The 14,320-nt window shown below is 37.5% G+C and overlaps 2 protein-coding genes across 23 annotated transcripts in view; both read left to right on the top strand.

The window, feature by feature from the left end:
- The window catches only part of mbnl3 (muscleblind-like splicing regulator 3), a 44,150-nt gene extending 41,051 nt beyond the window's left edge, over positions 1-3,099 (top strand). For 12 of the 22 annotated variants that reach the window (XM_077236143.1, XM_077236144.1, XM_077236147.1 and 9 more), the window contains one exon: positions 178-1,813. In XM_077236143.1, the coding sequence (XP_077092258.1) occupies positions 178-320 (143 nt within the window). In that variant the 3' untranslated portion in view covers positions 321-1,813. Of the gene's footprint in view, positions 1-174 lie in introns of all 22 variants that reach the window. The other 10 variants (XM_077236150.1, XM_077236151.1, XM_077236139.1 and 7 more) reach the window with 3 other exon arrangements.
- A 4,774-nt stretch (positions 3,100-7,873) lies between these two features.
- rap2c (RAP2C, member of RAS oncogene family) lies at positions 7,874-11,619 on the top strand. The gene is made up of 3 exons (XM_077236155.1): positions 7,874-8,773; positions 10,043-10,352; positions 10,950-11,619. The coding sequence occupies exons 1-2, from the start codon at positions 8,501-8,503 to the stop codon at positions 10,319-10,321; spliced, it is 552 nt and encodes a 183-aa protein (XP_077092270.1). The 5' UTR covers positions 7,874-8,500; the 3' UTR covers positions 10,322-10,352; positions 10,950-11,619.
- The last annotated feature ends 2,701 nt before the right edge of the window (positions 11,620-14,320 follow it).

The raw sequence follows: 14,320 nt of genomic DNA, 5'->3' as shown, positions 1-14,320 counted from the left end.
ACGATATTTATTCATTCTCTTGTAATTCTTTTTCTCATTTTCGGAATGAACTGCGGGTTTGATGTTCCAGTAGATAAGATAAGAATTGACTATATTCTCTTTGCATATTGCTTTTTTAACCGTAAGAGGTTCACTACCTTATCTGCGGGCTGTATATTTGTACCTGTCTTCCAGTAGACGCCGCCGAGGTACTGAGCACCGACCCCATGGACCTCCAGTGTGTTCCCATGGAGGCCCATTTCTGCCCCGTTCCTAAACTCCTGGTGGCCGCACCTATGACGCTGAATCCAGTAAGCCTCTCCCGCAATCCTACAACCTAATCAGGCCCATCACTCATGCAACGTGTGCCCAAACACAACAGAAAAATGAATGCAACAAACGTGTGCCTAATCAGTAAGTCCTTAACGGGCAATACATTCATCCTCATATCAGAGATGCCCACTTCATTTGATGTCAACAGAGGTTTGTTGATATTGAAACAGGCAATACTTAAATTTGGACCTACAACTGTATAAGGAAGCATGCCATCTCAAAGCAAGGAGACTTAAGGAGCGTGCAGATGCTGAATCAGGAGACGGAACGCTCTCGTAACTCGCAGCCATACGAATACATGCAAACCAATTAGCTGAGAAAATGAATTCTCTGGAGGTGAACATTAGATTTGAGACCCGATGTATGGTAAGAGATCGAGCCGATACAGATCATCATCAGCAGACAGAATGTTTCTCTGTCGTTGAATGTGACAATAGAGTGTGTGAGAGCGACACCTGCTAATGATATTTTACATAGTTGTAGTTGTGGTAATTTCTTTCACATTTAAATATAATTAATGAACGTGGCACGTTTTATTTCATGTTTACATTTCAAAATGTAGAAAAAAAAAAAGATTATTTGAAAATGATTGATTCTTTTGTAAGATAATCTGTTCATGATACTGATTTAGGTTTTTCGTTGAGAGGTTTCCAAAATGTGGTTGTTCGTGCCTTTGAGTTACAAGTGTGTGGATGTCTTTTTTTCCCAATTCTTCTGTGCTACACCTGACTTACATTTTATCATAGACTAAGAAAGTATACCTGTGTAGCCTTTCAGAATCAATGTGTCGTTCTTCCGTCAACTTAGAGATGTGTGTTGTTGTGAGTGACTTGGTTTTTCTTGGTCTCATGAAAGAGTATTATTTATTTAACCACTGTCTAACAGGCTAAAATTGGTCCAATGAGATAAGTGTTAATATTCATGCCTGAAGTATCTCACCTCGCATTTCAAACTCCACATCGAGACGGTCAAACACATGATTGGTGCACATACTAGTACCTCCGTTTTGAAAATAGAACTGCCTTAAGCAGACTAAATATGAGCACTTCATGTTTCACAGTGTGCTGCACACTGATATGTAAGGTCTGATTGCAGGCCTTCTGGATGTAAAAGACGTCTCATTGAGAAGATTTTAACTGGACTTTTTTAAAACTATCATCTGATGTCCTGGATATTCAAATACTGTAAAAATGGTCACATTTATTTGCTTTTTAGATTATAAATACATATCTCATGGTGAATCTCATGAAAACATGTCCATGTCACCGAAAAAGCAGAGCAAATAAGACAATTGAATGACAGAAAAAAAGACAATTAAGCACATTGCCTCCTATCGCCATTACCATAATGCAAAACAAAAAATCACTGTAATACGCAATAAAAAACTATATAAATAAACTGTATTTATACATCACAGTTGTATTTGTTTAAATACTAATTTAAATGCTAATGCTAATTTTAACAAAAATATAATTAAAAAATAATTAAATCACAAAAAAAATTCTTGTTTTACAGTAAAAAATAATTAGTTAGCTAGTTCCAAAAAAAAATCTAAATTACAGACATGTGGTTTAATTGTCATAAGAATGACGTTGCAAAGCAAAAAGATCCTAAAATGAGGCTTCATCTTTATGCAAAATATAATTTGCATTGTTCTGATTTTGGTGTGAAATTTGACATATTTTCATGAGATTAACCGTATTACCATGTCTATCTTTTGAAGACAACCCCCTTCTGATGGCTGGACTGCCTCTGCCAAAATCTATGCTCTGTCCCACCTGCTGTGTGACAGTCTGTTCGTCTCCACTTTTTGTTCAGCCATGTTTGGTGCATCCCAGACTACTATAAGATATGTTTTCAATGGTCGTTAGTTGCCAAAATGAATCTCACATAATCAGTTCTAACTGCATGTTTAGCTGTTTACACACTCATTTCAAATCACAAGACGGAGATATGCAAAAAGCATTTCTAGAAGTTACAGACTGGTACCTGATTTGATTATTCTGCGTCTCCCTCATCGGTTTGCTGTATTCAGCAGCATGTGCGCCCCCCTGCACAGACATGTCAAGTGCACTGCTTTTGTGCCAATGACACTCAGACAGGTCACCCTGTGCCAATCACCGGAGAACTCAGACTGCGCAGTCGGGCCTTGTCACGCCAAGGTCACGAGCCAGATGGATTTAAATTGCAATATCGCAAATGTACCCACCCAATCAACAACTGTAAACCCACTTGAGCAAGCAATTATCTTGTGCTTTGTTTTGAAACATCTCAGTTATTGCTACCGTTCATTAGGCGAGTCCTACAGTTGGGAAACTGACAGTAGGGTGGTTTTCAGCAGCTGTTTTTATTACTGCATCAGTGGACGCCGTACTAATAGACTTCCAGTCCTTGCCAATCAAGAGCTCTATTAGATTATTGCTGTTATATATTATTGATAGTTTGTCCATGGATGGAACATGAAAACTGTGTCAGACAGATGATACACAAAGGCCTGCAATCCATTAGGGTCGTACTGGAGTTTCTTTGCCCATTTTGACTTCGGGAGAGGCAGCTGGTTGAATTTTGACTATTTAAGACTATTTGTGTTTGTGTTTGTTGTGTTCATGTTTAGAGTGTGAACCGGTATAAATCACTGACTGTGTCCTTACTTTCAAAAGTCGGCAGACTCTAAAATGCAAGGGCGTAGATGACTGTGCGAAATCAGAATATTATTCTTGTTTGGACTGTGAGTTGAAAGCTGTGGCTCTCGTGTAGACATGTTACCATTAAAGGAAAAAAAGAAAATTAATTATTTTCAGACTGGGTACTTAGTAAAGGCCCTCATCAGCCAAAGCTTCATTGACAAGACATTACTGCCCCTCACGGGCCTTTACATGCATAAATGAATGTGACATTTAAGACAGACAGAATGTCACGAGAGGTTTTGGATGCCTGTATCACCATTTCTCTCGAACGAAACTACAACCTTTCTCAACATATCAAGGAAGTGAAAGCCTCCCAATGCCATCCACTGTTGATGTACAAAAAGACAGAAAACTGAGAAAAAAAAGTGTTTATCATCACTTATCTCAAAGACCCTTCTCTAAACTGTTGTCTCCTTTGGGACAGCAATGTTGTTTCAACAGCATAACCCCAAGAGAGAGCCATAAAGCGTTTTTTTGTTTTTGTTATTTTTTGAGGTAACCAGACCTTAAAAACCATCATCACACCTTTTTTGCGGATCAGCACACACTATCTAGGCCAAACACAAATGAAATGATAGCATACAATGGTGGTCTAAAACAACACAAAATCAGAGCAAGATGATACTATACTGTGTTATAACTGAAATATCTGTATTGTAAACATCTTTGTATAATGTTCATGTGTTTTAAGATTGTTTTAAGAAATACTGGGGCAAATACGTGTGGATTTCTTTAGGAAGGATCTCTACTGTTTATCGATGTGTTGGACTGTGTTTTGTAATTGAGTTCCATTGCCCAGCCAAGGTGTAGATGCTCTTTCTCGTTCTCTTTCTCTCTCTCGTTCTCTCTCTCTCTCTCTCTCTCTCTCTCTCTCTCTCTCTCTCTCTCTCTCTCTCTCTCTCTCTCTCTTATATAAAGAATTATGCCTTCTCCAACTGCAATCCAGCTGGAATCAACGAAATACTTGATAAAGAAAAAACAATGTGCCTCATCAGGGGCTTTAGGATTTTAAGATCTCACTTTTTAAGAAGTGTGCATACCTGCATAAAGTAGTTAGCTAGAATAATCTGTGTATGTATCACATCATTGTCATCAATCTAGTTTTTATCGACATACATTAATGACGGTACTTGTTTTAACTATATCCTCACGACTTCAGTCATGTTACAGTGTGTTTTGACAACGCTGTCAATGGTAGTTTGCGTTTGATCATTAGCGTTACTTGGTTCCTTACCTTACATCGTAAAGTCTGTCATCGCATGAAATTTAAATAATCTAAATAATCTACATCATAGTTTGTGCAGTTAGTGGTTTAAGATTAAAAAAATACTTAATCTATATATCTATATATCAATATACACATTTGTATGTATTACAATGATAGATTCATTGTTACCTATGATAGTAAGTTCTTGTTGCTGTGGCAACAAAACTACAACATGGCTACCTTTGTATATCTTAATTGTGAATTTTTTCACACTTCAAGTGAAATAATGTACAACGTTAACTTATTCAGAAAGGGAATGTGGTCTTAAGTTGTCTTGGAAAAAGATATGATTGACTATTTTGTAAAAAAAAAATATATATATATATATATATATAATACGTATATATATATACAGACTTGTGAGATACTTTATGTCCAGAGGCCCTTTGGAGACATCATATGTTATTTCTGTTTTAATGATTATTATTTTTCTATTGGGGTTGCTAATCACTTTTAGATAAAAAAAACCAGATCTTTACTTAAACACCATCTGGGCTTTTGAACCAATCTGATGGATCAATTTGGGGGGAAAAGATTTTCCAGTCTCATATTTGGTTCAAAAGGGCTGGCAATGCATTCGCAATGGTGCGTTCCGGTTTTTATAAATAACGCAGCCCTGTGATGTCATAAACGTGAGCCCCTGATTTCGGTGTCTGTCCCCTTCTGGCCCGCCCAGACTGCACCCCAGCTGTGCTGGGACCTGGTGACTCACGTCACCCCATTGGTGTACGAATGTGTGTTATTCACCTTGTTTGCACTTATGTACATAATTGAGTCAAAATATTCAGAATTTATTTTGAATATACATAGATGAATAAATATATATATATATATATGTAGAAGAGCAGATTCAAATCAAATGTCTGTAGTGTTTGGAATACAGGTAAACTGTTAAAGAGATAGATGCTGTTTTGCCGGGGTGTTGAGGAGAAATTTGTTGTTTGTTCTGTTTGCTAATGCCCTCGTTCTCATCGTTAAGCATGATATTGCATTTTGCGGAAATAATGATGTCAAAAAAGGCTTTGTAGTTTTGCATAGCTTACAAAAGCGTGTCGAGTTGAGCACTGTGTCCGCTTGCGTCTGATCCCGATGTGCGGTTGTGTCCGGAAACCAAAGAATGGCCAATTTGATTCTCTTTTACCTCTACATCGTGTGAGTTTCAGGCTCACAGTTTTGTTCTCTGTGTACCGTGAGATGCAGTGAAACAGGGGGTTTAGTAACAGGAAGACCTGGAAGGGCAGCATGGGGCAGTTTAGCACATAAAGAGCACCTCTGGATCAGACTGCAGCTGGAAAGCATTGCTGCAGGTTCTACAAAATACCGAATTTCAGTTTTCCGTTTGGTTTGGTTGTTGACGGAAATTTTCCATTCTTGTGCATTCACCAAGAACAACAAACAGACCTGAAAATCTCACAGGATATCCTTCAAAATCCCACGTTAAACCGCCAGACAAAACCCTCTGTTGAAGAAAACTTGTACATTCTGTGCTCTACAGTTGCTTTGGAAGCCAATAATTTTGTTGCCATGGCACTTGCCCTAATAGTGAGGGAGAGACTGAGTCTTTGTAGGTTCTTGCATATAGACGCACCTTTGGACCAATTGAATATGGTCCTCAGCCTTTTGACTGTAAAGCTGAGGTAGCACTTAGGACTTAGCATAGACTAAGGGTCCCAACTTGCATCCAGAACCTGAATGCAAACACACGGGACGCTCCTTTTACCACTGTGCTTGACAGAGAAAATCAACAAAAGCTCTTCTGCTGTCCATTATCCTGTGCCTAAACATTCAGTGTGATGTGAAAAGGACTGGTCTGTAAAGAAAGTCATTGAGGTTAGACTTCCACCTAACTGTGCCCTACATTCAGTCACGTCATCGTCATACCTATGACTGGAACACTAACGTCATTGGTTCGTGTTTACGTGTAGAAGTCACTGAGACCGGAGCATCACATTAATGTTGTACAAAGCTGTATAGTTTCAAATGAAATCGCTCATTGATGCAGAGGTTATGTCCCTTTAAAGGCATCTGCTGATGCCTGTGTAAATGCTATTGTGTGTGTGGAACCGTTCAAAGAATGTCTACATTGTTTCAAAGCCATATGAAATAGATTCCTCTCTCTCCCACTGTAGGACAAGATAAAACTGAATGCTTTGACTCTTTATATGAAATGCTTCTCTTTCTATTTAGCTTATTGTGCTTGTATGTGCTTCAAGAACTGTGCTTCTTGTCAATCCCTTTGCAATATATAAATGTATGGAATATATACATACTTAAGACTTCTGTTCTTTTTGTTTGACATTTTAATAAAGCACTTAAAAGGCAATTTTGGGTTGGTGTTTGTTTTTTTCTGATTGTGTTCAAAAATACAAACTGCTCTAAAGAGACATACATAAAACAAAGAATTGGATTTAAGAATTTTTGCTTAATTGTACAAAACACTGTACATGCTAAGATAATGCCATCATTTGTGACTTTTTGTGTGTTGAAAAGGATGTCCAAGGTGTAACAGAGACAGCTTCTTGACCACTTTATGATTACACATGCTTTAAATTGTCTAGTTTTGATCCTTGTTAATGTTGAAAACACACTAGTCACTATCAAATAACTATTAGTCTGCTCATTGGCTGTGCCTATGCCTCACTTTCTCTTATCTTTTATCTTATTATATTATTATTATTATAAATTATATAATCTGTAAATGTAGCCTATATAATTGTTAAAATTGTCTCAATATCTGAATACATAGACTGTATTGGAGGGTTATTATATTATATACCAGTATTATAAATAATATTAATTATTTAACGAGTCATACAGTAATTAAGGTTCCAGATAGGCCGAGGTGTGGCCGTGCTGGTATATAAAGAGTCAAAATTCTCCTAAAGCCTGAGATACTCCTATACTCATTTTAAATTATTTAATAACTAATTAGCCTAATTGCCATTCAGATTTACAAAAACATAACAAATTTTAATTATTTTAAAAATGCTGTCCTGTGTTAATACTTTTTGTATTGTGAGAGTGATGTTATTTCCGGCGGATGTTTATTGGTCAGTGTGCGGTGTGAGAGAGAAAAGCGCTTCTCTGCGGGACACGCCTCATGTCAGCGAATCGGTTCTTTTGAACAGGTCATTTTATAGAACCGGTTCAGAAAAACGACTTTGCGAACCCCTTGCGTCAAACGTACGTCGCATCTGAGTGGCGCACCAATAAACGTGTTCTAAGTTGTACTTAAAAGAGTCTTATTTCATGTTTGTCATTTCAGTCTGTTGCAGTAGCCTAATAATTCAGCATATAAAATATAGTAATTTTAAAACAAAATCATTACTGCTACTAATTAATTACTACTAAAATTACTATTATTTATATCAGCTGGAAAAACGTTTTTCACGTTTATATTTTTTTTATTATTTAGTTAAAATTACCATACAATCAAGTAAACGTTTTTTAATACGTTTTCTGTAACATTTCTGCTATTCGGCTATTGACTTTCGGTCTGTCCGTCAAATCCATGGTTCAAAATGTCCTTTACGAGAACTACTCGGACCCAATTCAGTCTGATTCGCTCAGTCCGTCAACCAATTCAACCGATTCACTGAAAAGATCCGAATCGGAAGAACTATTCGTTCACGCTTCTGTGTGAGCTCCGCTCCGCTGCTGCTGTCTGGGCCGAAATGCAGAGGCGGGCAGGGGGAAAGAGACACAAGAAGAGAAGGTAATGCAGAATTCCAAGACGGCATCTATGAGTTGAACCAAGAGCAAGAAACCTGAAACCGGTTATTATATTCCTCGTTCAGAAGCGGTATTAAAGCAGGAAAGGGTCGTTTATGTGTGAATGCAGCCTCGCTCTTTGAGAAGCACTACGTTAACGTTAGCCAGCTAACGCTAGTCATGTAGCGCTCCATTCACACGGACGCTAAACATGGACACGACTACACTCAATACTTGTGTTTTATATCGCCTCTGTGGCTAACAAACTCTCGGATGATCGGATCTCGATGGAGATAGAGTGCAGATGGAGGGGCGTTGTGGATTTAGCTAGATATTCACCCAGAGAAAACACTCCTCCTCTTGAATCCGTGGCTTCGATTTCTTCGAACCCGAAAAAAGTGCTCCTCCGGTGTTTGTTTTGATCATAAAACGTTTAGATAAGACGTGCTGTGGTATTTTTATGTTTTTATGGCCGTTGTTGTGCAGATAAAGTTAGCTGTAGCTTAAGCCTGGATCAGAGCAAATGAAGGAGTATAAGGTGGTTGTGCTGGGCAGCGGCGGCGTGGGCAAGTCCGCACTCACGGTCCAGTTTGTGACCGGGACATTCATAGAAAAATATGACCCGACCATTGAGGACTTCTATAGGAAGGAGATCGAGGTGGATTCGTCCCCCTCGGTGCTGGAGATCCTGGACACCGCTGGGACCGAGCAGTTTGCGTCCATGCGAGATCTGTACATAAAAAATGGGCAAGGCTTCATTTTAGTCTACAGCCTTGTTAATCAGCAGTCATTTCAGGTGAGTGCTGCATCTCATATCTGGCTAAACTAGTTCTGCAAATAGGCATTTGAGGTTTAGCTTAGGACATTATTAGTTACCACTGTTACTTGAGCAATGAAACAAACGAGGTTAGAAAATCACTCTATAGCATGGAAACCTATGTGATATAGAAGTTTACCCAACCTAAACCCCTTCAGTCCAACTGTAGATGACATAAAATCATAAGTTAAAGTAGTGTTGTGTCATATGCAACAGGTTGAGACTTGATACCAGGTGATCTCACACACACCCATTTGTTTCATAACTTTTTATCTATTTATTAACTCAAACATTTACATTGTTCACATAACATTTTGTTTTATATTTTGTATTGAATACAATAAAAACTATATCTGAAGAGCAACAATATTTGATGAGATGTCTACTGAGTAGAAAATGTCTACTTAAAGCCAGATATAATGTAGGAAAGTTAAGTCATCTTGTTCACACTTTAACCTGACCCTCCATTCAAATTGGCATACAATTAATTAATATTCTCCCTATTTTAATGCATGTTATAGATCTTACTGTGAAAAAAATTGATCTGGGCATGTTTCATTAAAAAAAAAATGTACCTTGTATTGCTTAATCAAAATGTCATAACTGGATATTCTGGTGAAACGGCTGGTTACGCATGCAGGACTTCTCCAATCATTTTGTCCGTTTAAACCACGCCCTTCAAGCTCGCATCCATCGGTTTCCACTTTTGAGTGCAATGCCCACATGTCAAAATCCAGTCAACAACCTATGGACAGAATCATGTCCTCACTATAGACCTTATGTAGCCCCGCCCCTTTTCAGCGCTGCGCTCTTTGTCTTTTGACTTCCGGTCTGTATTTTCACAGCGATCTTGCATAGGTATGAATGAACTGATAAACATTACAATGCTCATGATAACTTTTGTTAACTCAATAAGTAAATCCACTTCACCAGCTAATTACTCCTGGACAGCGATGCCATAGAAATATACAGAGCGACCGCAAAAACAGAAGTTCAAAGACAATATTCTAAAGATGACAGCGCCCACGTTTCTATGGTGCATAAGGTCTATACATTTTTCCTTTTTAATGATCTGTTAAACTCTAATGTATCACAATATAGAAGAAAAGATCTGTTGCTACTTCCGTTTCATAACGACTGTGTTCATTTCTCTGTAAACAAAACTAATTTGGAGTCTTAAACTGTGTTATCTTATACTTTTGTTTGATAAATCATTTCCATGAACACTGTTATCTCCATGCTCCGCAGGACATCAGACCAATGCGGGACCAGATCGTCCGTGTGAAGCGATTTGAGAAGGTGCCTCTGATCTTGGTGGGGAATAAGGTGGACCTGGAGTCAGAGCGAGAGGTCGCGGGTTCTGACGGACGTGCCCTTGCACAAGAGTGGGGCTGTCCCTTCATAGAGACCTCGGCCAAGAGCAAGAGCATGGTTGATGAGCTGTTCGCTGAGATTGTAAGGCAGATGAACTACACCACTTTGCCCGAGAAGCAAGAGCAGTGCTGCACCGCCTGCGTTGTGCAGTGAGCGTCGCGTCCCGGCCTTACTTTCACTCCAGGTATGAGAGGGCAAGACCTTGAGTAAACAAACCAACATTCATCTAGTGCACTCGCATCTCATTGAGACTGTGATGCCCGATTAAAAAAAAAAAATCTTAATTTTCTTTTAATAAATTTACACTGATACTTTGAAATATCTTTACATATAATTGTGTCGTGATAATTCTGACCAATGATAAATATTTATATATATATATATATATATATATATTATCATTGGATCACAACAAGAATGTGTTGTGAAGAACAAAACTGCTTAATCCCAATACCAGTGAGATGAAGCGTGAAGAGACTGCGGTGTCTGGACAATCCTTGTGAAGAAAGGGGAAATCCAAACATCCTGAATGGAAAGTGATGTCGCAAAACAGGAAATGGTGTTCCTGAGAGATGTGGCGTTTCAGTGTTGTCTTTATGTAAACAGTTTTTTACAGTCTTGGGTTTTGCTGATTGAAGATGACCTTACTTCAAACAGAGAGGACATTTATTTGAAAGTTAAATTCTAAAGAAAATCCATTGTATCGCATGCGAATAATGCTATATAATGTTGTTTAAATTTCTTGTAACCACAGCACATTTCTCTTTTCTGTGTTCTTTAGACACATGATCCAGACAGACGCTCTTTTTGAACCAGTCTCTGATCGTATGACCCTTTGAGCCACACCTGTGCCACTGAGCCCCTTGAACTCTGACACTTAAGACATCTGGCCGAGGCTTGACTTTACTGCCCGGAAATAAATCATCGCAGGGTCTTCAAAACTTAAATCCTCCAGGGTCTGGATTGTAGAGCACATATACAATCTCTTCATGTTATGTTTTGCTTTCCTGGAAATAAGTACAGTCTGTGAATTGGAGCACAGAAAACTTTTCGGTTATTAATAGCTATTTTTCGTATATAGGGGAAAGTTATGACGAGGAGGTCAGCTCAGGGCTATAATATCCCTGGAGATGCTCTGTTGTAAATGTCCCCTGTTTTTTCTTTTAACATATTAAGTTTGATATCTAATTATTAAACTGTAACAGCCATTATGCAGGTTTGAGACCTCAGTATGTAACATTTCTTTTTTTTTTTTTCCTTCTTGGTTTTTTTTAAACTACTGGTATGTATGCTTTCTCTCCTAATACTCTATTTATTAAAGTCTTTAATTACCGAGATAGATGAATATTGCGTTTTTATATTCTTTTGGCTGTTTTGGCTTTTTGTGACTGCAGTATGCGTTGTTTCTGAAGTACAGCATTGATGATGCCTTAAATGATTACAGTCTAAAACCTGTGTTGTCTTTCTTTTTTTTTGACACACATTTCCACCACTGCTTCTATAGAAACTTGTGATGTTAATAGTCATTCATCACTGTAATGTAAATGTAACTCTTAGCTCTTAAAAACACATAAAATGGAAAAATGCCAAAGTTGGTAATTAATGACATTTTTGAGACATTTAAACCGAAGCAACTAAATAAAGAACTTGAAATTGATGCATGCAATACCTCACAATAGGCTTTTGATAATGACCTTTTAAGTTGCCTGGAAATCAGCCACTATCCGTTTCCAACAATCTGTCTTATTGTGGCAGAAAACCCAATGTCTGAAATCTGGGGATCTCATGATGAGCTGGAAGGACACTGTTTGCTTGTTGGTTATGTTGGTCTTGAAAGTATTTTAAATGCAGCATTAAATACAAAAAAGAGACAGACTTTGAGTAATTGAACACGTGAAATCATCAAGGTTCACACTTTTGCTGTCTGTATAAGGCCTGTGGTCAAGTAGATGGGCAAGAAAGTAATGGCTACTGTAATAGCTGCAACATTCTGTGTGGACATGGGAAAACCTGTTGGAATGGTGACCATGTGCAGCGCTTGATTAGATATCTGTGACAGAATGACTTGACAAAAGGCACATTGAGTTTAAGGCCTGTGACTCCATCACGGTGGTGGCTTCAGCAGTCATTTGAATGTCCTTGGATCACTATCCAGATGTAGAGAATAAAAAAAAGACTAGAACCACTTCTCTAAAGGGTGCTAAATAGGTTTTAATAATAGTGTGAGATTGGTGTTAAATAGTACCCTTTGAGCTCTGTACATTTTATATGCCTTTGTTTTAAGGACATACTTCAATTAAAAAAATAAATGCCAGAAAATCATGAAATGATTTAAAATGATCGCCCCTATGTTCAACTAGTTGTGATGCTTTGATAACATAATGATTTTCATATTTAAAAAAAAAAAAGTGTTATATTTTATCTAATATAAAAATAGCTGATGATGAGATGTGCAGTAAATTACTATAACTGGAATGGGCCATACACCACTGTGATCCTTGGCTCAAGACGGACAAGATTTATATCTCCGATTTCGATTTAGGCAAAACAAAAAAATGTTATGTCGAATTTAGTCCAAAACATACTTTTGCGAAGTAGGCCCTGGTTTTTCACCCGATCGGAACCAGTCTAGGCCTATTCTCTTGACTCTCTAGATGAATAATTATCAGAAAAAAGTTGAAATTTTGCATTTGGGTGGCTGTAACAGGGTCATTTAGAAAAGGGGCGAGACAAAATACAGTCAAAAGCCTATAAATCCTAAACGAAAAGTCAAAACTTCACAGAAATTTATAAGTATATGTGTCATAAGATGGTGAAGAAGGATGCAAAGTTTCATGGAGATCGGACCATAGGTGGCGCTATAACTGTTAAAAAGCTTCAAAACCATGTATTTGGTAAATTGCCTGTATTAGCTGTAAATGGTCTTTTTCATCTAAGATCATATAATGTTCAAAACCATCATAAATCATTCTAGAATGTGGTATATCATGGTAAATCATCCTATAACTAGGTAAATCATGCTAGAATCATATTAAATCATACTAGAATGTGTTCAATTGTGGTAAACCTGACCAGAGCGGTGAACGTGATTTCACCAAGTACCACATGTTCCTGGATCAACATCATTACTGATCCTGGATCAACTTTCCAATTAACCAATCAGATTTGAGGGATAAGTTTACAGTTTATGTCAAGTTTAGGCATAGAACCAAGGTGAAGTACTTGAACATAAGTGTCATTCACCTATCATTACTCTCTGATTTTAGGGAAATGTTATGGGTAGGGTTAGGTTTAGGGGTAGGGATTGGGTAAGGACTACATTTTGGGACAGGAATGTTGATCCAGGATCAACAAAATATGTTGATCCAGGGCCATGTCTTACTTGGCAAAATCACGTTGATCATGCTAGAGCAGGGTGAATCATCCTAGAACTTGGTATATCATGGTAAACTATGGTAAATCATGCTAGATTCATAGTAAATCATGAAAAATCACACTAAAATTTGGTATATCATGCTAAAACAAGGTCTATTCCATCTATAATGTCGTTAAATGCTTGCTACATAAAACTTAATAAATCATTCTAGAATGTGGTATATCATGGTAAATCATCCTATAACATGGTAAATCATACTAGAATCATATTAAATAATACTAGAATGTGTTCAATTGTAGTAAACCATGCTAGAACAGGGTAAATCATGGTCGATCATACTAGAACGTGTTATGGTAAACTATGGTAAATCATGCTAGACTCAAATCATACTGGAACATGGTAAATCATGAAAAATCACACTAAAATTTGGTATATCATGCTAATACAAGGTCTATTCCATCTATGATGTCAGTGGTTAAATGCTTGCTTCTAAAACTTAATAAATCATTCTAAAATGTGGTATATCATGGTAAATCATCCTATTAAATCATAATGTGTTCAATTGTGGTAAACCATGCTAGAACAGGGTAAATCATGGTGAATCATACTAGAACTTTGTATATAATGGTAAACTATGGTAAATCATGCTAGATTCATGTAAATCATACTGGAACATGGCAAATCATGAAAAATCACAATAAAATTTGGTATATCATGGTAAATCATGCTAAAACAAGGTCTATTCCATCTATGATGTCAGTGGTTAAATGCTTGCT

Source organism: Siphateles boraxobius, unplaced genomic scaffold (genome assembly GCF_051911475.1).
Source record: "Siphateles boraxobius isolate OS27281-9 unplaced genomic scaffold, OSU_SipBor_1 2, whole genome shotgun sequence".
NCBI classification, from domain to species: domain Eukaryota; kingdom Metazoa; phylum Chordata; class Actinopteri; order Cypriniformes; family Leuciscidae; genus Siphateles; species Siphateles boraxobius.
This window is presented reverse-complemented; position numbering and strand designations above follow the sequence as displayed.